Source organism: Haliotis rufescens, unplaced genomic scaffold, assembly GCF_023055435.1.
Source record: "Haliotis rufescens isolate VD_foot unplaced genomic scaffold, xgHalRufe1.0.p SCAF_7, whole genome shotgun sequence".
Taxonomy (NCBI): domain Eukaryota; kingdom Metazoa; phylum Mollusca; class Gastropoda; order Lepetellida; family Haliotidae; genus Haliotis; species Haliotis rufescens.
Window position 1 is genome coordinate 36,858,489 of NW_025964361.1, and position 27,941 is coordinate 36,886,429.

The following is a 27,941-nucleotide window of genomic DNA, read 5'->3' on the forward strand; positions in this document are numbered from 1 at the left end:
CAAAAGTGAGTTAACAAGATCAGCGTATATATTTTATTGCACAATAATCTCCCAATGAGCTCGACGTGAACGGGTTGCAATCAGTGTACATAATCAATTCATGAGCAGATAACCTCATGTCTTTATACAGTGCAGGCGTGATTGTTAAAAGAACTTTATGAAGGTTGAGTTAAAAATAGTGAGATTTAACTGAAATAACCACAAAGGAAAACAGTCATCATTAACAGTCCAATTGCGATTATATTCAAAGCTGATTTTGTTGATTTATCTTCTTCCAAACTGGTGAACCGCTTCTGAATGGCAGATCGTTCAGTTGACGAAAGTCTCTGGGGCCGTCTTTGTGTCATCCCACACATCCACATACCTATGTGTTTGTACGCGTCCATGTTTGTCCCTGTAAGATGGGGATACAGGTTAGACATCAATGTTTCTGACATATCACCTGTAAGATGGGGATACAGGTTAGACATCAATGTTTCTGACATATCACCTGTAAGATGGGGATACAGGTTAGACATCAATGTTTCTGACATATCACCTGTAAGATGGGGATACAGGTTAGACATCAATGTTTCTGACATATCACCTGTAAGATGGGGATACAGGTTAGACATCAATGTTTCTGACATATCACCTGTAAGATGGGGATACAGGTTAGACATCAATGTTTCTGACATATCACCTGTAAGATGGGGATACAGGTTAGACATCAATGTTTCTGACATATCACCTGTAAGATGGGGATACAGGTTAGACATCAATGTTTCATATCACGTGTAGTCCAGGACTATCATGGCAGGGTTACTATAGATACTCTGTAGAAGGGAGCGAGTGAGTTAGTATTTAAAGTCACATCGGCAATTTGTCAGCCATACAGTGACTTGAGCAAGTTATGCATTAATAATAATATATTTAGTCTCTATAAAACCTGTCGACAATGGACGCTTAAACAACTAGAGTAATACAGAGGTGTATTTAAAACTAGTATGGAACGATACAAGGATACATAATCGTAGTAATAATAATATTTCAATTATTTACATTTCGTCATTCACCTTTTGAATATGGTAAGTAATACACGGAAAGGAGGCAATCTAGTAGAAATCTACATGTATTTGTTGCTGACTATTATCATTGCATAATTTACAAAGACCATCATGCTCATGATATCAATCACTGGATTGTCTGTTCCAGACTCGATTATTTACAGACCGCCGTCATATAGCTGGAATATTGCTGAGTGCGGCGTAAAACAACAAACCAATTAACAAAGACCATCAATTCAGATTCCAATTATTATTCAGGATTTCCTTGAATTGTATTATTATTTGACACAAATATGAAAAGAAGTAAACAGGGAAGATGATTTAATACTTTTGGCACGAAATAGTGTTTCTACGTGATAACACGATCCTTACTTTTCCCTTCGTAGCTCTGCACTGCAACATCATCGTCAACCTCGCTCTGTATGTCAGTGGGTTGTGTTATGTTCCCTGTACTAAATGCACATTCTCCGACCTTGCCATCGTCCCTTCCCTCCTCACTGTCATCCGTGTCTCCATTGTCTTCTGTCCTGTTCCCGTCGGCGTCATCGCTCCCCTCCTCTAGTTCCAAGTCAGGAGCAGCATGATGACGTGTCCACCAAGTAGTGCGGCCAAGCTACACACAGTCATGTTGATTAAAATGTGCCACATTTATAGAGTTTTGTTTGTTTTGGGTTGTTGTTTTTTGTTTAACGCCGCACTCAGCAACATTTTAGTTTTATGTCGGCGGTCTGTATAAATAATCGAGTCTGAACAAGACAATCCAGTGATTGACACCATCAGCATCGATCCACGCAATTGGGATACGATGACATGCTTCAAACAAGTCAGCGAGCCTGACCACCCGATCCCTTTAGTCGCCTCTTACGACAAGCATAGTCGCCTGTTACGGCAAGCATGGGTTGCTGAAGACCTATTCTAACCCGGATCTTCACGAGTCCATATTCAGAGAGAATTGTGTTCAATCAGGATCGTGTTAGTATAATGTGCACTGCAATAATGGGTGAAAATTGTTCTCAAATGTTCTAGTTTGAACGTTTTCAGCCTACACTGTACACTTGCATTTGTTCCCATCCACAAGTCATAAATAGCGTGAAAAGAATGTATGTCCCCAGCTACATATGACGGGCGCCAAATTAAATGCTTAAGCTTAATTACATATCATCGTATCCAAAATGCGTGGATCGATGCCCATGATTGCAATACTAGACTGTCTTGTCCAGATTCGATTATTTACAGGTTAACGTCTTATGGCTTGAATATTGCTAAGTGTGGCGTTAAACAACATGCAATCAATCGATAAATCAATCTTCTGGCAAGACTCTTCATAAATCACATCTTAGTACATGTCTTTTCTCCTATATTTAAACCCTTTGATACTTGATGTTGGGCGTTAACTATCTTCCGACACTAAGGGCTTCAGTTTCCTTTATCTCCGACCGTCTCCATAGTTTAGTTGATCGAGCAACTAACCGCAGGGTGGAAGGTCCACGGCCCGCTACGGTTGCGTCATACCGTAAGACACCTAAAGATAGTACTAGTTGTTACCCTGCCTGGCACTCGGCATCAAGGTTCTAAAACAAGCACTTGTCGGCTGGGAGTCAGTATATTTAGCACTGGATTGTCGTTAAACAACAAATACACAAACTCAGTGGGCTCTTACTATAAACACACACACACACACACACACACACACACACACACACACACACACACACACACACACACACACACACACACACAAAAATTTCACAATTATATTTATTAACGAACTTATATGAAGCTTCCTCTCAGGCAAACACGTTCATATTCAATGATTGTCGATCGTTTTCAAGCCTTACCTGAGCTTCTGTTCTGGGATCTGTACACAGGCTGACAAGGACGATGACAATAGAGGTGACAGTAGCCGAGATCATGGAGAAGTAGAGAAAATGCACATGCTTCAAAACTCCCGGGCGAGTGTCTTCCTCTCCACTGCCACAGTAAGGGGCTGGGTATGTGAAGTCCACGACCATGCGGATTATTCCAACAACCAGCCCCGCGATCAAACCCCAGAAGGCTCCCTACAATGAAACATTAACAAACATCTGCATATTAATCTCTTCATCAATGTGTCGATTCAAGCCTTGGCTTCCACAAGTTTCGATTGATTGTACATGTACATACAGGTTTCAGAAAGGAACATCAATTATTAGGATATAATTTAGCTAAGCGAGAAATCGCAAAGAAACAATGAAGAACGAGGTTCTATCATGACGTCATTTCATACGCTCGCAATATTATGACGTCGTAAAGTGGACGATGCTAATATTCTGTGGCAGTAAGATGTTCCGCTTAGTACTGTTAGTAATGTTACACATGTCACTATTTTCTAAACGTCTTCACGCGCTCGTGTTTCACAGTATGGTGTTGTTTTGAGAATATTCTGGATATAATCTAACTTAACCCCCGTTTTCATAACATGGACTCGTCCGACATGGGATTGTTTTCTGAGAGTCATCATTATTTAAATACGGGTAAATATTTTTAAACTTGTAAATATTTATAACATCCCTGACCGCCTCCGTGGTCTTGTGGTAGAGCGTCCGCCCGGAGAGCGGAAGGTCCAGGGTTCGATCCCGGGCCGCGTCATATAAAAAGACGTTAAAAGATTGTACTTGTTGTTACCCTGTCTGGCGCTCGGCATTAAGGGGCTAAAACAAGGACTGGTCGGCTCGGAGTCAGTATACTGTGTCTGAGTAAGGTATTCATGTTAAACTGCGGCATGGTATCTCAGTGAGCTAGCACTATAAATCGGCATCAGTCCGGACTAGTACAAGCAGCCACACACACACACATACACGTGCATGCACGTCGCTATATAAGTGCAATAATCTTGGACGCGACGTTAAACCTCACCTCACCTTATAACATCCCTAAAGAGGCTGTAAAATATGTTGATATCGCATGTAAGAAATAAACGGCTCGTGATCGTTGTTCATCGTACAATAAAACACAACAGGGAGATCAACAAATGTTTATTTGACCTATAACACCCCACCCCACCCCCAAACCCCTCGTCGTTTATTTCTTAAGTAGACAAAAGGTCGAATAACAAAGACGCCAGTAACCACAGGTAATTTAAGATTTTTCAATTACTCCACCTGTTCAGATGTTAGATACGAAAGAAACCACTTGCTAACCTGTTCAGATGTCCGTTTCCACAGAAGAGCAAACATAAACAGCGTTGTCCAAGGAGGGGCAGTGTAGGCGGTTACAGATTGCAAGTATCCCCACAGTTGCCCTCCTTGGGCATATTGTAACACTGGTAACCACAGTATGCCAATTGCTGTACAGGCGAGCACTGCTACTCGTCCAACTATCATCAGTTCATTTTCCGATGGTTTCTTTCTGATCAGAGGCCAGATGTCCATAGTGAACATGCTACTTGCACTGTTGAAGATGGAGGTCAGGGAGCTCATGAGGGCAGCAAGCAAAGCAGCAAGCATCAGACCCCGGAGACCTACAAGAAGATGATTATGAGAATATTGCAGGTATAGGAGAAGTGAGATAGGAGTCATAACCAACTGCCATAGAGAAATTATGTTTGTAGTTGGTTGGTTGGTTTGTTGTTTAACTCCGCACTCAGCGGTCTGTAAATAATCGAGTCTGGACCAGACAATCCAGTGATAGATATCATCAGCATTGATCCACGCAATTGGGATCGATGACACGCATCAACCAAGTCAACGAGCCTGACCACTTATATTTGTAAATGCATGTTGAAATAATGTTGCTTTGTCTCAATAAAGACTTTCTTCTTACATTTTGGTTTCCAACAAACAATACGAATGATGTAGGATAGATTTAAATGATTTCATAATCTATGCAATGAAAAGATGGTTTGGGCCAAAAAATTTTAAAAATAAATAAATAAATTATTTTTTATTTTTTATTTTTTATTTTTTTATGACGTGGTTCAACATTCAGTGAAAGAATATTTACCGGTGAACGAGATATTGATAAGATAAACATATATACCTTCCGGTAAAAGCCTCAACACCAGGATGGGATAGGCGATGTTTGTACATCCAGCTTCATTCTGACATACTTCATAACATCGTTCAGGTGAAGAACATGCGATTTCATCTGAAAGAAACATTATCATGATTGCATTTTATGTTCTTATTTCATGAAATATACCAAAGTGTAATCTCACATAAGACATAAATGATACAATTTAACAACATTAACACATCAATAATGTGTCAAACTTTGTTGTTTAACGCTGCATTCAGCAATGTTCCAGCTATATGAAGGCGGTCTGAAAATAATCCAGCCTGGACCAAACAATCCTGTGATTGACATCATGAGCATCCACGCAATTTGGATACGATGACATGTATCAACCAAGTCAGCGAGTGTGACCACCTGACCCCGTTAGTCGCCTCTAGCGACAAGCATGGGTTGCTGAAAATGTATTTTACCCCGGATCTTCAAGGTTCCCACGCAGTTGGCATGCATCAACCAAGACGGCGATACTCACCACCCGATTTAGTAGCCTCTTACGACAAGCATGACCTTACGACATGAAGACCTATTCTAGAAGGGATCCCTACGGGTCAACACAACAATAATACCCACACGTTGACATAGGTAACCTGTATAAATGATAGCACTTCCGCCAACGTATGTATGTTTGTCTGTATGTGTGTGTGTGTGTGTGTGTGTGTGCGTGTGTGTGTGTGCGTGTGTGTGTGTGTGTGTGCGTGCGTGCGTGCGTGCGTGCGTGCGTGTATGTACCTGGGTAGAGGATCCGACTAATCATCCCTGGAATGATCCAGAGGAAGAAGGGTAATATCTTCAGGGCACCGGCTAACAGGGATCCACCTTTAGCATGACTGATGTTCTTAGCAGCGAGAGTTCGCTGCACCATCAACTGTAATGAATACATCAATTACTTAAGGGTTGTGAATAACACATGAATTAAACCAGTTTCTATCTGAAAGTAGAAAGTTGACTGTTCACGATTGGGAAACCTAAAATGTTTTCTTTGTCGTTACTTCTTAACGTGGAACGTGAGTTTGCATGATCTGACCAAATCATCACAGTGGCTATTGTTACATCACTATCAAAGGTTCAGGAAAATTTGTTGAAAATGAAAGCAATGTCATCTGCAGTTCACTGAGAAATTAATATGTGAAATACTGGTATTCCTTGTTGATACCATCAACGTCGAAAGTTTTGAGATTGCACATTTAGACAAGAAGTAGGTGTCCCCAACGAGCCCAATTGTGCTTTCCAACTTGCTCATCTGTCATTTTATGCATCTTCATATATACACAAAGAAAGAAGTTAAGCACACCCCTATTTCTGAACCATGACAAATGGCAAAAATCATGGCATGGGATGACTGACCACAGGAGCTGGGCGATACCAATGTCATCGGATAGAACAAACATTTGACAACAAATAGTGAAGATATTGGTGCGTTGTGATTGAAATTTACTGACAAAAACATCATGGTAACACAGGTACTGTTTTTGACCTTAGACAATACCTAAAAAAAAGTATGGAGCTGCAGGATTAGGTAAACGAGTTACGTTTGATGTTTCATGTGACTTTCGTCTGACCAATGGATTCGTCTCCAAGTTCTCAGATTCCAGTTCCGTCGCGCAATACACCATGCTAAACGAGCAGCTTCGTGGTGATCTCTCAACAAGAGACGCTTTATGACTCGTCTAGCCCTCAGTCCTGCTGTTTTCAGCCGGTTCCTGGCGGTTCTGGTGCTGAAACGACGATTGGGCAACCACAACTGTTTCAGACGAGTACTTGTTAAAAAAGGGTTCTCGGCTTATGAGACGAAGAAGGTCCCTGTCTTCGCGATGTGTCGTCACAGAAGGTCTTCCGGATCTGGGACGGTCCTGTACATCGCCGGTCTGAGATGTTTCTTCTCAACAAAACGGCTTACGACAGTATGATGATAACCCAAATTCCGACCAATGGCGTTATAAGACATTCCTGCGTGAAGCATGCCGATTATTTGCCATCTTGTGGCGTTTTATAATAGCCTTCGTGCAATGGTCATACGATGTCATGGAAAAACTGTTTAAAACCGAGCTTAAGCAAGCAATTTAACGTTTGGATATACTGCTTTTAGAGATACGCGAGGGTGGGATGCTGCATGGGCATACCATGCATGGCACGTGAGCTTTCGTCACGCATGACTGATTAAATCACCTCGAAAAAACACAATTCTTCCCGTAATTATATCTTTCATGACTGTTACAAATATTGAGACCAAACAATAATGAAATATATTTGGTTGTGCTTAACTTTTTCTTTGTGAATATCTCAGTTTTTGCTCTGATTGGCAAATTCAAAACAAGACATTATTAGTTCAAGAGGTTAATTAAGTTTCAAGTATGTAGGGGGCACGGTAGGCCCTGTCGTCTAAGGCGTCGCGATTCGCTGTGAAGAGTTGCGTCCCTTGGGCACGCCAGAAACATATGATTGTGGGTTTGAATCCAGGTTCGCCACGATTATGTTTCCAGGCTTGTCGGCACCATACCCGTGCTCATGGGTTTCACCGAAGTGGTCAACGTCTGAGGTCCCACATTAAGCTGACACGCCGCGATATAACTGGAATAATGTTAAAAGCGGCGTTAAACCCAACTCACTCAAGTATATAGATAATAGACCGTTCAATAATAGTCAAATAGCCAATTCTCTTCCACTAATTTACACACGTGAGCAAGAAATAAGAGACCAGTGAAACCGCCTCATCGGTTTCATATCAAGTTTGAGAGTGATAATAAATTATCCACAAGACTGTATGACAAGAGCGAACTCCAAGATAGTAAACTTTCCCTTAATGTCAAGCAATATTTAACGTATACATATGTCCCCGTGCTTGTTCAGGTGAACACTTGACAAGCGTTTGAGACAGGTTCCACTCACCTTTTCGCGAACACCTTTTCGCGGACTTTGATGTAGCAAACTGAGATTTATGAACATATGATTATTGAAATGGTTTTGCATGATGAAGACGATCCGGGGTAGAATAGGTCTTCAGCAACCAATGCTTGCAATAACAGGCGACTATGCTTGTCGTAAGAGGCCTCTTACGGGATCGGGTGGTCAGGCTCGCTGACTAAGGTGATGCACGTCATCGTTTCCCAATCCGGGGATCGATGCTCATGATGTCAATCACTGGATTGTCTGGTCCAGACTCGATTATTTACAGACTGCCTTAAAAGAGCTGGAGCATTGCCAAATGCGGTGTTAAATAAACAATACAAAACAAACATTTGTTCACCTGAAATACACGGGAAAATATGGTACAAGTCAAAATAGGGAATTGCATAGGACAAAATTGTTGTCACTTATGCGTCAAATTCGGAAATGTCCTCCACGTGTCTAGCATAAAAAACCTTTTGAAAGCTGCCCACTGCCCCCCATAAAAAAAACATGTTTTTAAACGTTTTTTCTTTACCTATAACCAGCGGAATCTCCGCACTTGTACGCAACCGCCGTAATTCAAAATTAATATATCGTTTATAGTTTCAACAAAATCAGTAAATGCGCTGTCGTGTCACTGGATTTTATGTCAGGTTCATCTTTTGATTGTTTTGTTTTCAGACCGCAATCGCGTGGCAATGTACTGCTGTGCGGCGTCAGGAAAAAATTAAACACTTAGTTTCTCATTCAAATTTCGTGGGTGACGGATGCTACTCTTAGGGCAGGACAAGCTTACTCTTTTCGCAAACATCTGGTGTCATTAATCATCCAGATAATGTTCACCGCAAATTTGCACTTTACGCTCAGTGGAATCTATTTCGGCGTATAATCGAGGCTGATTACTCTCTGGGGTTGACGTTGTATATTTACCTGATCAGTGCACCACACCCACGAGCCAATGATTAAAAGACCAAAGACAGCACCTGGCCATGGTATATCCCCATGCACGGGATCTCTCCATATGTGCAAAGAGTCCTTCGGGGGAAGACCACAGCTGTAGTGGGTGACATTAGTCTTTGTTGTATTGGAGACTGCGGTCACAAACCCTTCTTCTAAGCCATCGAAGCCGTGGATTTCTTGGAAGCCTGAAACAAGATATTTGAATTACAGGAACTACATGCATATTAAGCAGACAAAAAGAAAATTTCAGATTCGGGTTGAATATATGTAGTAAAATGAAGTCAGCAAATCAATTATATATTTATGATTTTGTTAACACGTGTATTTTCATTTAGAAATTCCGAAACAACTATATCGATATAATTAGGTACAGGTTGCTGATATATTTTTATAATATAATAACATCTGTACAGCAATTTTAGACATATTGGTTAGCTGAGACTGTACATATTGCCCATACAATAATCATATGTGACTTACCTCTGTATGTGAGAACACAGGCCCCTATTGAGATTATTACTGTTTGCAGTGTGTCCGTGTACATTACTGCAACAATACCACCTGCAAAATTATATAGTTAAACAAATAAATGTTTCGTTTTTGTTTAATGTCGCACTCAATATTTCAGCTTAACGATGTCGGCCATATCGAATCTGGACACGCAATTAACCAAGTCACGCAGTGTGACCACCTAAAAATGTGGTCGCCTTACGATATTAAGCACCTTGACTACGACTACGACTGCTCAATATGGTAAAATGAAACCACTCTATCACCATCCGAACAAAGCGAGTGATAACATTTATGTTAACGTACGTGAAACATAATACTAAATAACTTGTAACATGATCTGATAATTCAAAGAAGGTATCATCCCTAACACCATTACCACTAAACATATTTTTGAAATAATCATACCATTTATCAATTTCAATATTATTTTTAAAATCATAATGTGGATTTATTGTCCAAAATTCTTTCGACGACTTAATGTTATCTTCCAAATAATGTTTTTTCTTTTCCCTGCACGTGGGTTTCTAATTCTTGTATATTCCCTTAACGACTGTAAATCTTTATCTCTTCTGAATATGTTGAGGGCATGTACATCTCTCTTTTTTAGTAACTAATATTCCCAATCAAACCGTTGTTGTGTTTTCTTGTCCACGTGAACCACTTTCTTCATTTCGTTCCCAGCATTGGAGAGTGCCTCTCAAATAAACTCGATACTTTCATCAATATTTGTGAATACGGCATCTACTGCTTTTTCAACCAGTGATACAAACTTGTCTGAAGCTGAGTTACAAAGAAATATTTTTTCTTTATCAATTCTCCACATAAATCTAAATGTACTTGCATAATTAATATCATCATAACCCTCGATGACTGAGTGAAGCGTACACGTACGTAAAGCCATTGTTAATGGGAAATGTTGCGACTCGTAACGTGTGTCTATGTCGTATGTTTTACAGAGTTCAAACATATGTACGCTTGCCCCTGTACTACTAATGAGTGTATAGTCCCAAATACCAACGTCACTGCCACAACAACGACCATTCATAATATGAATATTTAAGACAGAGCAAAGGTTCAACAAACATTTACCAAACTTATTCAAAATAGTGTCAGGAGAGTATCTCTGTAAATCAAAATGGTCTATCACGCCCTTCAAGATAATCCAAAATGTCGTCTTCCACAAAGTCGGACTCTGTCCCTGTTCTGAAGTAGTGACTGGTATCTGATAGGTGCAAACAGGTTTTCCCTTCCGCCCAGGCCTTACTGCAATGCTTATAGCCCCAAATGAAACAAGCCTAGATGTTAAACAGGTTCAGGCTGAAATTTCCATCCCACTGGGGCTCCTTTTAAATTTTAATATAGTTTCTCGTTTAAATCAAAATAATATATTTTCAGAGACTAAACGTTAGTCTAACCGTGAAGTACAACTATCCAAAAGATCCCATGTATGTCCATATTTCTTCAGACAGACTCTCCATGTTCCTATCGATATATATCAAAAGACAAATGAATTAAATACTACAGCACTGGTGCATAGGTTATATGCGCATGTCAGCGTCGATCCTACAATATCCTTTCGCGCAAAATACATAAATATTGATGAATTAACGTAGTTTTACTACGTAAATATATGTCCAGATGTATACATCAGTTTCATCTCGTTATCTTTATTCGTGCTTTTAGCTCTATTTCTCCAGGAGATTATGGGGTGTTACATCACACCAGAAAGCCAGGTCCAAATTCGAGTCATAATTTCATGGTCCGTCTTGTATGTTGAAAACCAATATCGCAATATGGCTGAATATTGCTAAACGTGGTATTAACCCGATGACTCACATAATTATTCAATTTTCTTCATGCACATTCTACAATCATCTACGATCACTATCTATAAGGAGGCATCTATATTCATCCAAATGTCCATGCATATATGTCCACATATATAATTATGTATTAAGCAAGTCCTACACTCTTCCTTAAAGATAAATGCAAAGCATTTCCTCTGTATATATGTAAATATCGTTTAAATGTCAACACTGATGCAGTGGACCTGATGCTAGAATAACATCTAATGTCTGAAATGAACTTACATATTTTACAGAAAAAACAGTTGTTAAACAATAGTTATAAAATATAATAAAAAGGAGCCAAGAGACTTTCTTCATTTTGCCAAATATTGGGCTGTATTGGACATATTTGTTTCGGGGTCTGTATGACAGACAAACCTGATGCCTTTAAGTATAAAGATAAGTAAGTATAGCTGTTGTATACATTCAAATATGTTTGTGATTAACCCAACCTTGAAAAACATTAAAAGATGAGTGGTAACTATTTATGTCATTATTTCAAAATAGAATGATAGCACATCAGAAAAAAGTACACGCTTTAAAATATTTACCCGTACTTAAATAATGATAACTCCTTGAATAGAATCCGACCGCGGCCATGCCAGATAAATCCATTTTATGAACAGGAGGGTTTGAATTTGGTCTTTCCCGCATATTCTCACAATTTTCTCGTCGATTATCTGTACCTTTTCTCCCAATACCAATTGTCATATTGCTCTCACTTTCGGATGCGATTGTTCGGGCACTGCGTTTATCTACCTTCCCCAGCTACATCTATTGGGAACAACTCACTAGACACATATCTCTCAAAAATAAGGTCAGATTTACGACGTTTTCAAGTTGCGAGTGCATGTTCGAATGATAGAACAATGTCTTATCGTGAAATAAATATCGCTTCCTTCTTTGTTCTTTGCGATTTATCGCGTAGCTATCTTTTATCATCAAATGTCAATTTCTCATTGCTTTATCATGACGTGTCATAACCAATCATGTAGCAATAGCATACACAAATATCGTTGACTTCGACGTAGAATAATGTCATGAAATATGATTATCCTTTGGTGTGCAATATTTCTGGTTGATAAATCTAACATATTCTTACTTTTAAGAATAGCGACTGTACATTATTATATCACTTATCAGGTCTCTGTAACATTTGCAAAATAATACAAATTTAAAAATACAACTGAACCTCAATGTATGTACATGTATGTTGTAATATCCTTAAGTTGCTGAGTGCGGCATTAAACAACAAACAAACAAAACATAATATCTTTAAGAATTATGTTAACAACTCCGATACTAAAAAATAATCTCCACAATCTCCATACCTCTTTCTCTATGTTTGAAAACATAATAACTTTTTTTTAACAATCTGAAGGAATAATAATGGCAATACCATCATAATAATATCCCAATTAGTCCTCCACACTATACATTCAGTGAAGAAGCCCATGAACATTTTAACTATGTAACATACATTAATGGAAATTAGACGAACAGTTGAAGTTAGCAAATGATTTTATTTGGTCGAACGTCTATCAGCCAATACTACATTATTGAACTGTGAGTCTACAGTGATTATTTTACAAGGCTACTTTCATAAATGTCATGACGCATTTTAGGCCAAGGTTCTATACTCGCATTAATGTGCTGACCTATTATTGCGTTAATTTCATGATTTACAGTTTTCATGAAGAACATTTCACGTGGGACCAACAGCGGGAATTATGACTATCGATTTGCTAATTATTTTTTATATTCAAGCTAGCTCAAACGATCTATTGGTTTGATTTATATTGTTATGGTATCCACAAAATAAGTAGGATCCGATTTTTCCCCGTTTTTGTTGAAATAAAACTGAATTATATTTGCTGTTCACATATCAAAGTTTGCCAAATTTTTACAAACTGTTGGGCCACAGCAAGGCTACGTATTCACAACATATTGTGCTAGGCACAGAAAAGCTGGAATGAGGGAGGGCCGTATTCCTCCTTGTGGGTGAGCTGCTTGGCAATATGGGACGGGGAAACTGCAGGGGGTGAGGGCATTTAAGTTGATGGTACAGACAGATAAGAGAGATCATTTTACAAATGTGAAACCTCATTCCACAAAGGAAGAGTCGAAAGCTGAAACTTGGTGAGATTTACAGAACAAAGGCAGTTGTACAGCATAAAAATGGCTACATAGTTCGGGTAGATATGTAGAATGGCCAGTATGACCTTTGAGACACTCCATTTCCAGTCATTAAAATGCTTAAAACATTTTTTGAGTAAAAGAAAACACTATAAGTGAGGGAAACAGAAGACATCAGTACAGGCACACCAAGTTCCCCAACCCCAAGTCTGCAGGTATCAATACTCATACCTGCCACATCCTCAACCACATAACTTACTTACACAATCATCTCACAACATGTTCGCCAACCCTCGTATCACAACGCATGCACGCATGCACGCATGCACGCACGCACACACATCATCGCATTCTTCTTTCCCCACCATATCCCTACAACCATCTCATTATGTCTACGTCAGCCATCATGGATCCAAGCGCATGCCTTCATACATAATCCATCCTACCACCATTCCCCAACATCAATCGAACTTTAACTATATCCGCCCTCATGTACCGGTATTCGTGCTTACATACATACACCCTCCTACCATTCCCCTATATCCATCGCACTTTTACTATGACTACAACCGTCTTCGTGCATCCGCACTTATGTTCCCTTTGCACTGCATGCATCGAAACACATGTTTAAAATATCGTAAATATTTTACAATATGTACATATTAAATATCAGCAAACAGAGAGTATTATAACGCAATAGATTTGATCCGTCAAAACATCACAGAAAGAAGGGCTGCCTGGAATATTACAATGGCATCAGAATGCACTCAGAAGTTCAACTGGTCAGGAGGTGGGAGTTGCGGAAGATTACGATAAACTTCAGTTACAGATCTCCATTACGGATATCAAAAGTGTGAATAAAGATCACAGCTTACTATGGCGTGTACTGCATTCCTGCAGATTTAGCAATGTCCTTAGCTATAAAATTTATGTCTAAATGCTCATGTAGACAAAGACCCAAATGTTTATAGGCATGACCATATTATATTCTACGCAAATATCACCACATTCAAAAACAAAGCTAGATTGAGTCTTTGAAGGGCATTACGAAGTGATACACATAAGCACAATAAATGTATATTCGGCTTTGGATGGGTAATAATATCACAGACATTTACGGATATTGATGACGACTGTGAGGAGCTTCGTAACGCACGTCTTCTCAATTCAGGAAATGGTAAATCAAAATGTGTGTGTGTGCGTGCGTGCGTGCGTGCGTGCGTGCGTGAGTGCGTGCGTGCGTGTGTGTGTGTAACTGTTGGCCTGTTGGATATTACATAAAACATTCATCTTGAGCGGGTTGGAAGTTCGAGTTGGATAAGCATGTTAACTATGATCTTCTTAAGGTCGAGAATGCCGCGCATGAATGTATTAATGAGATTCCCAGGTACATGGGACCTTTTCATCATCAGGAATACCCACATTAGAAACTTAAATGGGGACAGGGTGTACACAATGTGCTTCCTGGTAGATTGTGTGTCATCAAATCCGACACATTGGTCTTTGACTGATTGTGGCGTAAAACACACTTATTAATTTACTTGTATCGGAAATTGAATGTTCATCTGAAGTGTTATTGATGAATAATATATTTTTAAAGAAATAAAACCGTGACATAATAACTACAACTTTATATGAGCACGAGTAGCTCTATTGGAATGAGATGAAAGACGTTAAGTGGTATAAAGTTGTATGCTTCTTCACAACCGTGTAACTATGAATTGACTTTACTGGGTAATCAAAAAAGAGATAGCGACCTAAAATAGCCAAATGTCATACGATTTCACTTGTTTCACTTGTCCACCATCTTGGATGCAAGGCGAAAACATTTCAGTGCGTGTGTGTGTGTGTGTGTGTGTGTGTGTGTGTGTGTGTGTGTGTGTGTGTGTGTGTGTGTGTGTGCCCACGAGCCTGTTGGAATTTACATAAAACATTCATCTTGTGCGGGATGGTAGTTCGAGTTGGATAAGCATGTTAACTATGATCTTCTTAACGTAGAGAATGCCGCGCATGAATGTATTCATGAGATTCCCAGGTACATGGGGCCTTTTCGTCACCAGGAATACCCACAGTGAAGATTTAAATGGGGATAGGGTGTACACAATGTGCTACCTGGTAGATTGCGTGTCATCAAACCGGACAACGTTGGTCTTTGACTTGGATGCAAGGCGAAAACATTTCAGCGCGTTTGAAGCAACTGAGAATGCCCCCTGCAGAGTTGGACGAACATTCTGCGGTAGCGCGACTGAGTTGACCAGAGGCTATCAGCAGTATTAATTTTCCTGTCCAGGTTAGTTAGGTCCGTTGTGAGTGCGTGCGTGCGTGCGTGCGTGCAAGTCAGTAGAAGATTGACAACTGCCCCATAATTATGTATGACAGGATTGTCGGGTATTGCTACATGTTAATGTGAAAACAAAGTTATTTAAATGAAGAGCACAACTGATAAAAGTTACCAATAAACGTGTATAATTGTTATATTGTCACTGCACAAATAATGAGAGTAGCATGCGTTAATGTATATCTGATCTATATATATTATTATATAGGATGACATAAATAGAACAATGAGTAGTACGTCCAGATTAGAGGCAACATTTAATAATTAAACTCAACAACTCCCCTTTTAAGTCTTTTTTCCTGACTTAAAAGTAAATGCAAGAACACAATCGGCCGGAATACAATGTATAATTCTGGTCCACTTCTATATGGCTATATAGCATAATTAAAATAAGCTTTCGGGTCCCGTTTGGATCGGTTTGGGTGGCAGCCTAGATAGCCATAGAATAGGTTCATCTCGGAATCTCCCATATCACTAGGGATCCTCTTCAATTTAAATGGAGTTACTTGTTTCTTCCAAAACTATACAGTTTTAGACACTAAGCATTAGTCTGAATAGACATCACCAGTTTGGAATTGTACGATTCCGAACTTATCACGAGACTGTGTTTATAAATCATTGTCAAATAGTGGTGACATTAAGGAAACAATACGCGAAATCGCGCATGCACAGAACGGACAAGGCATTAAGTAATCCGCATGCGCAGAACGATTGATTTCAGTACTTCCGCTAAGCGCTTCGAGTGTAGCCTGTAATCTAACACGCGAGAACTGACCAATGAAATCTGAGAAGTAGAAATACCGGTAGACGCTGTTGCTTGATTGACAATGTCAATCAAGAAAGGGGGGAGCTTGATAATATCGTTCTCTCCAAGTAAATTCCGATGTCAAATAACGACGCTATTTGGACGGAAAACGATGGTTTGAAAACGTCCAAATAACGTCGTTTTCCGTCCAATGACCATATACGAAAAAAAACGACGTTTTCGTGTTTGCAGTGATAATACCAGAAAATGTACAGCGGAGTCTCTCAAACAAAGACATTTTCCCTGACAACCACATGTTCATTTTGGGTGGCATGTGTTTGTGGGAAACACCAAGACAAAATCAGACATGGGAAATTGTTTTTACATCTGAAATTTGCCTATATTCTTTATGTGACCCACTACGGCTGAACTCATTATACTAAATATTAATAAAAGTAACATTTAGTCTAATTTTAATCATTTTCATCAACTTTGTTTTATCGTTTTCGGAGGGCTGTGTTTATCGCGATTACTGGCGCCAAAACGAGTGGTGTGGCGTTAGACATTGTAAAAACACAGATGATGTCTTGTTTTTAAGATAAAGTTGTCTTTTATAAATTAGCGTGATGCTTTAGGGTTAATGTGATTAGTAAAAGACTACGAATGTTTCTTAAGCGTCCTAAAACCCATTTCACTGGGATACATTCAACAGAAACATGAGATTGCGAATATTTTAATGTGTGAATCTCCTTTCCTTATCGCGATCCCGAGTGTGCATTACATATACATGTTGAAGAAACCTGTTATGTGTTTATGAGTCAGATGGTGACAACACAAATGCATACTATCATCTTCTTGTAGATGAGGTCATTTGCAATGTTCACACGGAGACACTACATTGACACTGTTAAGGGACAGTGAAAGGTAACGGATGCTCGTCAATTCGTTCTGCTATGTGGAAGTTCCTGGTAGATTCTGAATAATGTATTACTGTTACTTGGAAGTTATTTCAACTTGTACATGAATAGAACTTCAAAATAACATTGTAATTTGATCAGTTATTTGTAAAAAAGCTAGTTCAGCTATGTCACTATTTCTATAACCTGTCCCCCACGCATTCTGTTCTGTGGATTTTCAACAAATGCCTTGTTTGGGTCTAAGCAGTGCAGGGGGGCGCGGGGGGCCCAGTCGTCTAAGGCGCCGCGATTCACTGTGCAGAGTTGCATCCTTTGGGCACGCCAGAAACCTATGATTGTGGGTTCGAATCCCGGTTCGCTCCAATTATGTTTCAATGTTTGTCAGCGCCATACCCGTGCTCGTGGGTTTCACCGAAGTGGTAAACGTCTGAGATTTGCATCACTTCGGGCTTTCCTCCCACATTAAAGCTGACACGCCGCGATATAACTGGAATACTGTTAAAAGCGGCGTTAAACCCAACTCACTCACTCACTCACTCACTCACTCACTCACTCAGCAGTGCAAATCTGCAAAAGGTTGTAATGACATTAAATGTTTATTTTGGGGGGTTCTTTCAACAATTTGTTTTCAAAAACTAATTCTTTTGAACTAGTTAAGAATATATAATAACTAATTATTTTTAAGTGTATGTTTTGGTACATTTGTAAGTACCTGTGACCCGTTTGAGGCACGTTATGAGAAAACTTGCCCATTTGTCAGCACGAGTTCCAAGCGCTCTTGTGGTTATGGGAGAACAGAGATAAATCTAGTGTGTTTTGAAAAAATGAGGTAGTCTAACTATCAACGAGCGAACTCTTTATCATGCCATTTCGAGCTGTGAGTGAGTGAGTGAATATTGCTTAACGCCGCATCAGCAATTTTGCAGCTATTCGCGGCGATCGAGCTGTGAGTGGGTGATTGAATACCTTTTGATGCCGAATCATCAATATGGCCGCTATTCAAGGCAAATGTCGGGAAGAAAAGAGAAAGAGAAGTGATAACGCCGATGCCAGAAGTAATACGTTGTATTGGGTTCCGTCTGCCAGCCTCCTGGCGTATACCACCGAATACTTCCCCGAAACGCATCTGGGTATACGTCAGCAGATATACTTCAGGATATCCAATCCATGGTGGCCCTCAACGGATACCAAGATCTGGATAAGTTAAACAGACAGCTGAAATGAAATCGTCTTACCTATGACTGTATAGACAGCTGTAACGGCCAGAATGCTTATGATGCATATGTAGAGATTCCAGCCAAGAAGTAGCTGCATGAATAGAGCCCCGCAGTAGATTTCAGCCTGCCAAGATGATTACAGACCATGTAAACTTGCTATTTTGTTTTTTGATGCCTCACTCAGCAATATAACGGCGGCCAGTAAGCTAGTCGGTCGGACCTACGTATCCACACCAGTGAGTGATATCATTGGCAAAGATATTCGAGTTTACTCTGACCCGAATGAGTGAGTGAGTTTGGTTTAACGCCGCTTTTAACATTATTCCAGTTATATCACGGCGTGTCAGCTAAATGTGGGAGGAAAGCCCAAAGTGATGCAGGTCTAAGACGTTTACCACTTCGGTGAAACCCACGAGCACGGGTATGGTGCTGACAAACCTAGAAACATAATTGGGTTGGTTGGTTTATTGTTTAACGCCGCACTCAGTATTATTCCAGCTATATGACGGCGGTCTGTAAATAATCGAGTCTGGACCAGACAATCCAGTGATTGATATCAATAGCATCGATCCACGCAATTGGGATCGATGACATGCATCAACCAAGGCAGTGAGCCTGACCACCCGATCCCGTTAGTCGCCTATTACGACACATGGGTTGCTGAAGACCTATTCTACCCCGGATCTTCACGGGTCTACATAATTGGGGCGAACCGGGATTCGAACCCACAATCATAGGTTTCTGGCGTGCCCAAGAGACGCAACTCTGCACAGCGAATCGCGGTGCCTTAGACGACTGGGACACCCCTGCCCCCTCTGACCCGAAATAACCACAGGTGTAATGTGTTCATGATCAGCGATGACACCATGAAGGTCACATCGGATCAGTGAAGATCCGGGTTAGAATAGGTCTACAGCAACCCATGCTTGCCGTAAAAGGCGACTATGTTTGTCGTAAAAGGCGACTAACGGGATAAGGTAGTCAGGCTCGCTGACTTGGTTGATGCATGTCATCGTATCCCAATCACGTGGGTCGATGCTCATGATTTCAATCACTGGATTGTCTAGTCCAGACTCGATTATTTACAGACCGCCGTCATATAGCTTGAGTGCGGCGTTAAACCAACCAACCAACCAATCATATCAGCCTTATCAAACGATGTGTCCGTGAACATTTTTTCATTGTGCAAAACAGAACTTGTTAAGTATTCTGTTTTATCAAGTTTTATTGCACATGGTTTTAATTATGACAGGTGAGTTTGATATCCACTAATCGTGTCTGCCTTAAGAAAAATCCAAGCAATACCATAATTTTGGATACCGCAAATGTGATTCAGAATTTGCACCTATGGAACCTAATCTGGGTCTGATGAGATAACGCTTTAACATGTAGCTTTACCCCAATCAATCATAAATGACATACATAGAACTGAATTCGTGGTTAAATTAAATTCCATACCGATATCTTCGTCAAGACATACAGAAACAGTGAAAGGATGGAGAGGCAGATCCTGAGACGAACTCCACCGAATCGCTTCATCAGATATTCCGGCATAGTGTAGGCCTACATGGATGGAAATATATCTGAGTATCTATTAACATTAACATCGCGTTAAGGGATGATTATCAACTGATGACGATCATTTTATTAATGACTGAAAAGTCTATCATTACATCTTTTGAAAACAATTTGGTTACTGTCACTGATAGTGTAAATTATGTATGTTTCATTCGTTTGTGATACATATTTATGGTAGTCATTGTATATTGATAGGCTAGGAAAAGTCTAACATGACATCTTTTGAAAACAGTTTGGTTACTGTCACCGATAGTGTAATTTATGTATGTTTCATTCGTTTGTGATACATATTTATGGTAGTCATTATATATTGATACGCCAGGAATCGCCAGTGTACAATGTGTGCATAACCTACCCCACTAGCGACGAACACAGGCACAAAAAACCAACCCAGAGCCACCAGCAGGAAAACTGCCTGAAAAAAGACGAAACATGCCATTACTCAATTACACAAGGGGATATCAGGGTTTGGTCCTGGCATATCTAGGTTGCTGTTATGCTTTTGTGTGACATATATCTGCTGAGTCACACACACGCTTTGTAAACCATGAAAAGACAAAATGTTAATTTTACAAATTTAGATCTTATCTCCCACTGTGTGTAGTGAATTGTCATTCTATCGCGTACAGTGCACAGAGTACTCTTGTATTGGGGAGGTCATCGAAAAGGTACATACACATACAATCACTCACTCACACACTTACTCACCCACTCACTCACACACGTGCGTGATTATATGGTGAGGTGAAATGGGGTTTAAGGTCGCGTCCAAGATTATTGCACTTATATAGCGACGTGCATGTACCCGTGTGTGTTTGTGTGGCTGCTTGTACTTGTCCGGACTGATGCCGATTTATAGTGCTAGCTCACTGAAATACCATGCCGCAGTTTAACATGAATACCCCACTCAGACACAGTATACTGACTCCAAGCCGACCAGTCCTTGTTTTAGCCTCTTAATGCCGAGCGCCAGACAAGGTAACAACAAGTACCATCTTTTAACGTCTTTTGGTATGACGCGGTCGGGATCGAACCCCGGACCTTCCGCTCTCCGGGCGAACGCTCTACCACTAGACCACGGAGGCGGTCCATGATTATATGGACGGTTGCGTGGTGTTTGTGGAGAGGCTGTCTCATCATATGTCACAAAGAAACGTCAGATGAAGGAATTACAGCCCTTCCTAGGGAAGACCCACTGCTGCACCACAAAAGAAGGCCTTGATGGCGTGCACAACTCGGTACTAAACAATAGGTGCTCCACTCTCCATAAGTTTGAGGATATCTCGGGCTTTAGTATGGACCTATATAAAATGACTGAAACAATATTTCATGAACATCTACATAATTCTATGTATACTTACCGCCCATTCATAAAGCACAACTGAGTACCCGGATGCAGCCCCGGCTCCAGCTAAGCCAATGAACATCGGGGCACCAACATTGCTTGCGAACAAAGATGCTCCTACCTGTAAAGTTGTTTGTCAGGTGGAAAAATAAAATATATATGGTATATTCATGCAGACAAGCTAACTCTCACATAATTGTCAAATCGCAAAGTCAAACAACTTGATGAATCCATTTGGCCAGTCCGAAAACACATCACTATGATACATAAGTAAACATGTAGTCATGATTTTCACCTCAAACTGACTTAAAACATGTCACGTTTTGCGTGAAACGTTATGATACCAAAATCTACATATAGTCATGATATTCATCCCTAACTAAAAAAAAGATATGTCACATTTTGACTGAAACGTGCTTTTCCGAACGCTACTTCCAAACAATGGAACTATATATTGAAATCACGTTTCTGAAAGTAGAAAATCCACATATCGCTTTTTTATCATTTGTTATTATTACAGTGTGTGGTTTCAATATTAACGCACTGCACGTACTAGAGAAAAGTAATTACCCACCGGTAGCCACGTCATATGTTTCCCGGCCAGAAAGTAGCTCTCCGTGCTGTTTGTACCTCTCCGTATACTCGCCTGTAAAATGTTATAATTCTTGTTCAATCACAAAAAGATCGTAACATAATTACCATTAGGGCACTTTTAGTATTGAATGAGGAAGTGTGATCGCAAAACGATCAAATTGCTTCTTAACGTCATAACAATTCACGCGAATAACAGGGGAGACGTGCCCGTTAATGTCATTTTTACAAAAGACTACCTGAGCGAGTGACAACTTATATCTCACAAACGCATGTCACCTGTGTGGTCAACCTAAGATTAATGGATTTAATTACTGGATATGAGTGCCTTCGATTGAAGGAGAATTACAATATGAAGAAGTGCTTGACGCTTTGAAAAGTTTGAAAAATGACAAAAGTCCCGGTCCATCCGGATTCACGGAAGAATTCTTCAAATTGTTTTGGAAAGGTATTAACAAATTCCTAATTAATTCTATAAAATGTGCCTACCGAAGAGGTGAACTTTCGAGCAGTCAAAAGCAAGGTCTTATAACATGTAAACCTAAGTAAGATAAATCAAGAGAGCAAACAAAAAATGTCCTACCTACATCCCTCCTGAACATTTCTTATAAGATAGCATAAGCAGCAATAGCATCTCGAATTAAATAAATACTTCCTACTGTAGTGACGATCAAAAAGGTTTTACGAAAGGAAGATACATCGGTGTGTGAATGCACCAGACTTATATACGACATTATGGATTATACAAAATACAAGAATATACCAGGCATACTTATATTGACTGACTTCTAAAAGCCTTTGATTCAGCTGAATGGAAATTTGCTTTGATTTCTTTAGTTTGGGGCCTTCAATCAAAAATTGACAAAGATTCTACAATAGTGTGATCCACAAGGTGATCCACTCTCGCCATACATAGTTGTTATATGTGCAGAATTTCTTGAAAATATGCTGCGAGAAAATGAAAAAAGTAAAAAGCATAAAACTGCTCAATACAGAATATCTCTTGATACAATTTGCAGACGATACAGCCATCACACTTGATGGATCAGAATCATGCTTTCAGGCAACTATAGACATTCTGATAATACACGCACCTTTTTCTGGACAGAAAATCAACATCGAAATAATATAATAATATGGATTGGCTCGAATATTCAGACACACAGTATGGTAAATGACTAAATTTGGACTGGTCGCAACGACCTTCTATTCTACTCGGGATTCATTTTCAACACAACAAAGCAAAAATATTTGAACGGAACTATAAAGAGAAACTTAAACAAATTGATAGAATATGAAAAAGAGATAGAGAATAATGTGTATTATAGTATCACTAAAACACGTAAAAAACAATAAAATATAACATCCGACCAGGTATGGCCTACGAGACACTAGGTATAAGATCATATGTATAAGGTCATGATCCGGATAAGATGAATTGAGACATATACCAACACAAGGTTTTAAGTTAGGTTATGAAATTTGTTGAACATACATACACACATGTACATGCTGATGCACACGCACACGCACGCACGCACGCACACACACACACACACACACACACACACACACACACACACACACACACACGCCAAATTATATATACAGTCACACGCGCAATCATACATAAACACGAAGACACATACACAGGCACACTTACGAACATGCATACTGTCAGAACCATATACACTCTATGCAAATGTTTACCCTTCCACCCCCCAACTACCAGCCCCCCCCCCCCCCTCCCCCTCCACACACACACACACACATCCATTCATCCATCCATCCACCCACCCACGCACGCTCGCACGCACACCCCCCCCCCCCCCCCCCCCCCCCCACACACACACACACTTGTTTAACTTGTTATGTTCATACCACTCCAAGATGGTAGCACCAAGGATTCAAACAATTTAGCATAAGTAAAACCACCGACATCAAAACATTTTGTACGAAAAACACCAAAAGCTCGACTTGCCGATTTAGCTAGTTCATTAATTGTGAACTTAAAGTCTATATGTTCGTTGAGCCATAAAAGATGTTTTCCAAATGTTACTGTACTATAATTAGATTTTGGTTGTGTTCATGGAAATTCCTGCATTCTGATTAGCTGAATTGGTCACGTGTTATTGCATTCATTTCCCAACGAATGTAAAAACTTAAGCCACGACCACCGCGGCGCACTAATTATATTACTGCGGAATGTCGGGGAGTCCCAATATTACAGTCGAGGGAATTCCCTTTCTGCTCACGTGTATCGTCATGCACAGGACATTTAGCGACTTTTATGCATATTCATTGTCCAAACTACCCTTTGAAACCGAAGGCCGAGAATGAATGAAACAGCAAACGTGCAGGCTCGCTCGCCTGTTTTTTTCCCGCTCGCCCCGGTTCAACTTTCATGTCTTCGGGTTTCATTTATAACTAGCATTTCTCCAACTGTGTTTTACCGTAATCAGTGAAGTAATGTATGAATCACGCAGTAAATGTCACTAAATGACCATGTTATTTGAAACAGCCGCCTTCTCTCGGACATATTTCTTCCGGTTCGTTACAGTCTGACTGTTGCAATTCTTTTCGCCTCTTGCCTTATTCGACAGGTCCAATGAACATTGTTTTAATCCCACTCTCCGTTGATTGGCTACTGACTGTGTAGGCTTGTCAAGTTATGTGCATAAATTTAACGATCACCTTATTCATGTCACGCCACTGTATGTATTCCTACACCTGGAATGTTTATCAATGTCGTCATTTTTGTCTGTTTTGATATATGCAACTGTTTTGGGTTAAACTATTGTAGATAAAACATGTTTTACGTTGTCGAATTTAATTATAAGCATTGACTGTATATTTTTTTCGGTTCATTGAGGTATGTAGCGGATTTTTACAAAAGTTATCACATCGGTTTGCACACCCCCCCCCCCCCCCACACACACACACACACACACACACACATCCATCCATCCATCCATCCACCCACCCACGCACGCTCGCACGCACACACACATCCCTCGCCACACACACACACACACATATACACACACCCTACACACACATACCATGTATACATTTTGCAATGTGTTTAACTTCTTATGTTCATACCACCCCAAGATGGTAGCACCAAGGATTCATACAATTTAGCATAAGTAAAACCACCGACATCAAAACCGATGTGCAAACTTTTGTAAGAATCATACAGTTTGCACATCGGTTTTTCGATTCATACCTCAATGAACCGAATAAAATACACAGTCAATCCTTAATTAAAACGTTTCACCAATTGAAAAGTTGGGTGTGGAGCAATTTGTGTTGGTAGGCAAGTCTCCACATTTGAGACCATTTAGTGACAGCGCTTAACATATTTTGCAGTTTATCCTCCGTCGGCGCCAGTAATAAAATGCCATCTGCATATAGCATCATACCAATATTTAAATCATTCATATCAACACCACAATTCATGATTTTTCATATTGGCCGCTGGGTCGTTAATGTAAATAGAGAACAATAATAGCGAGACAAGGCATCCTTGCTGTAATCCCCTTGGTACATTAAACCAAGGTGAAAGCAAACCATTTAATCTCACAGCGCACATGTCATTGCTGTATAAACTTTCGACAGCTTCAACACTGAGACTGACACTGTGGACCCTACGACATCTTACACCTTTTGGTAGAATTACTGTTCTCAAAAGTCTCATTTTACCATCTCTTAATCACCTTTTTACAATACTTCCTAATGCCAGAATGGACACTATTACTAATCTGAAAAAAAAAAATATTTGGAAGGGAAAACCTGATAAGATAAAACGTACCACTGTTATTGAGAAACATATAAAGATGGAGGACTTAAGGGTACCACTTAACACAAGCTCAAAAGATAACTTGTATACGAAGAACCTTTACCAAAAATACAAAGCTAAGCAAACTCGTTGACTTTCATCCAACAGAAATGGGATCGAAATACTTCAGAAAAATGTCTTACTTAAAATCAAAAATCATTTTTTGACCGATGACCATGGAACATGGTCTAAAATAAAGTCACGGCAAACAAACTATAACGCAGACTTACCAAAACAGTATACATTGGGAAACGATAATATCCAGATTGGATATAAACCAATAATTTCGTATTACATTCAAACACTGCATAAACGAAAATATAAAATTCAGCAATTATCTGATAAAAGATGGCGGTACATTCTACACGTAATATAGTTTAAAATAAAATTTCTTAGAACAGGCAGATCTTATTAGATCCATAAAAAACATGTATGGATTCAAAATCTGTATCATTAGATAGAAAAAATTGAACAACCATTCATTCCATGAAATTTCAAAATTCTATATAAAGTGGAAAGAGGGATGTAAACTAGTCTTTGCCACGTTTTTTGAACGAATATGCATTAAAAGAAAAAATACGGAGTCAATTAAAATGGGAAGTACATAATAACACACAAATGCCGAGAGACACTTCGAGGATTTACTACTATTTACCATTTAGAACAACAAACAACACAAAGCTAAGATGGTCCAATACGGTATTATTCACAGAATTCTGACAACAAATAAAGATTTGTCAAATATAAATTTATCACTTCCTCGCTTTGTTCTTTTTGCACTACTGAAACTGAAAATATCCTCTATTTACATTTTCAATGTACACATGGAACAATGTTGTGGCAGCAATAGATAGAGAACAGAACTGAATAAAGATAAGAATAATAATATATTTGGATTCAAAGAAATACATAATGACGTCTTATTTAAATTTACATTGCAACAAAGCAATTTATCGACTCACAAAAACGTTCAGACTCTCTCCCCAATATTACCCAACTCTAAACATATCTCTTAAGCCTATATCATACGCAAACATATGTCTCATATACGAAATGTGAATACGATAAATTTATGACTTTCTGGTTGTCTTGCCAAAGCCTCTTTGCATAACCCTACTGTATCGACAAATGTGCCTATCCAACATGTATTTGATATGTATCACAATAGATTAACTTTACACGCTCATAATGACCATCCTCATGTAATATACTATTGAAATAACATGTCCTACCTGTTCCCAAGAAAAAAAAGAAAAAAGTGATCGAAAAAAGGTTTACTGTTGATGAGATAACGTTCAATCAATATGTTGTGAGTGTTATTTTGTACTATTATTCATGATTTATAATAGAACAATCTCATGACACTAAATAAATTTGATATGTCTATCCCTCATCAATATACAATAACCAGTACTTTCAGACTCAACATCTAGAAAAAGTGTATGGCGCTAAATAAAATATATCATTAAGAGTCAGAAAAAGTATTTAATCCCATACAGTAATCCTTCCTACTGGCAGTGCACATGAAACATGTACAATTAAATTTCTCTAGAAATTCCTCACCGAAATTCTTTCAGTAAAATATTAATTAAACTTGACCCATAAATAATATTGTCAAAAAGATTCAGTACTTACCCATATTCCTACACCCAGCACAAGCACAAAATATCCGGCCACTGCCAAATAATCACCGGTTTTAAGCTGCCCTAGCATCCCTCGAGTTGTTTGAATGTATGCGATCAGTTTATCTTTACTCAGTGGATGCGACTGACGTTAAACTGATGCGCACGGTTTATAACAACCAGGCCCGCCACGTTCTACATCAGGCAGTGAGACACATGAAATTTATATTTCGCTTATTCATATTCAACGGCAGACGTCAGCGTATGACGAGAAACTATGTATTCCTCACGACACCGTGGCATACAATA

General features: G+C 39.4%; 1 protein-coding gene across 1 annotated transcript; it reads right to left on the minus strand.

Moving 5' to 3' along the window:
- Positions 1-23: 23 nt before the first annotated feature.
- LOC124112951 (sodium/glucose cotransporter 4-like) lies at positions 24-27,888 on the minus strand. The gene is made up of 14 exons (XM_048388319.1): positions 27,646-27,888; positions 22,153-22,224; positions 21,595-21,699; positions 20,589-20,648; positions 20,114-20,218; positions 18,674-18,779; positions 9,423-9,503; positions 8,913-9,127; positions 5,826-5,961; positions 5,064-5,171; positions 4,226-4,545; positions 2,885-3,106; positions 1,419-1,659; positions 24-394 (listed from the first exon to the last, which is right to left on the minus strand). The coding sequence occupies exons 1-14, from the start codon at positions 27,721-27,723 to the stop codon at positions 186-188; spliced, it is 2,058 nt and encodes a 685-aa protein (XP_048244276.1). The 5' UTR covers positions 27,724-27,888; the 3' UTR covers positions 24-185.
- Positions 27,889-27,941: the final 53 nt, after the last annotated feature.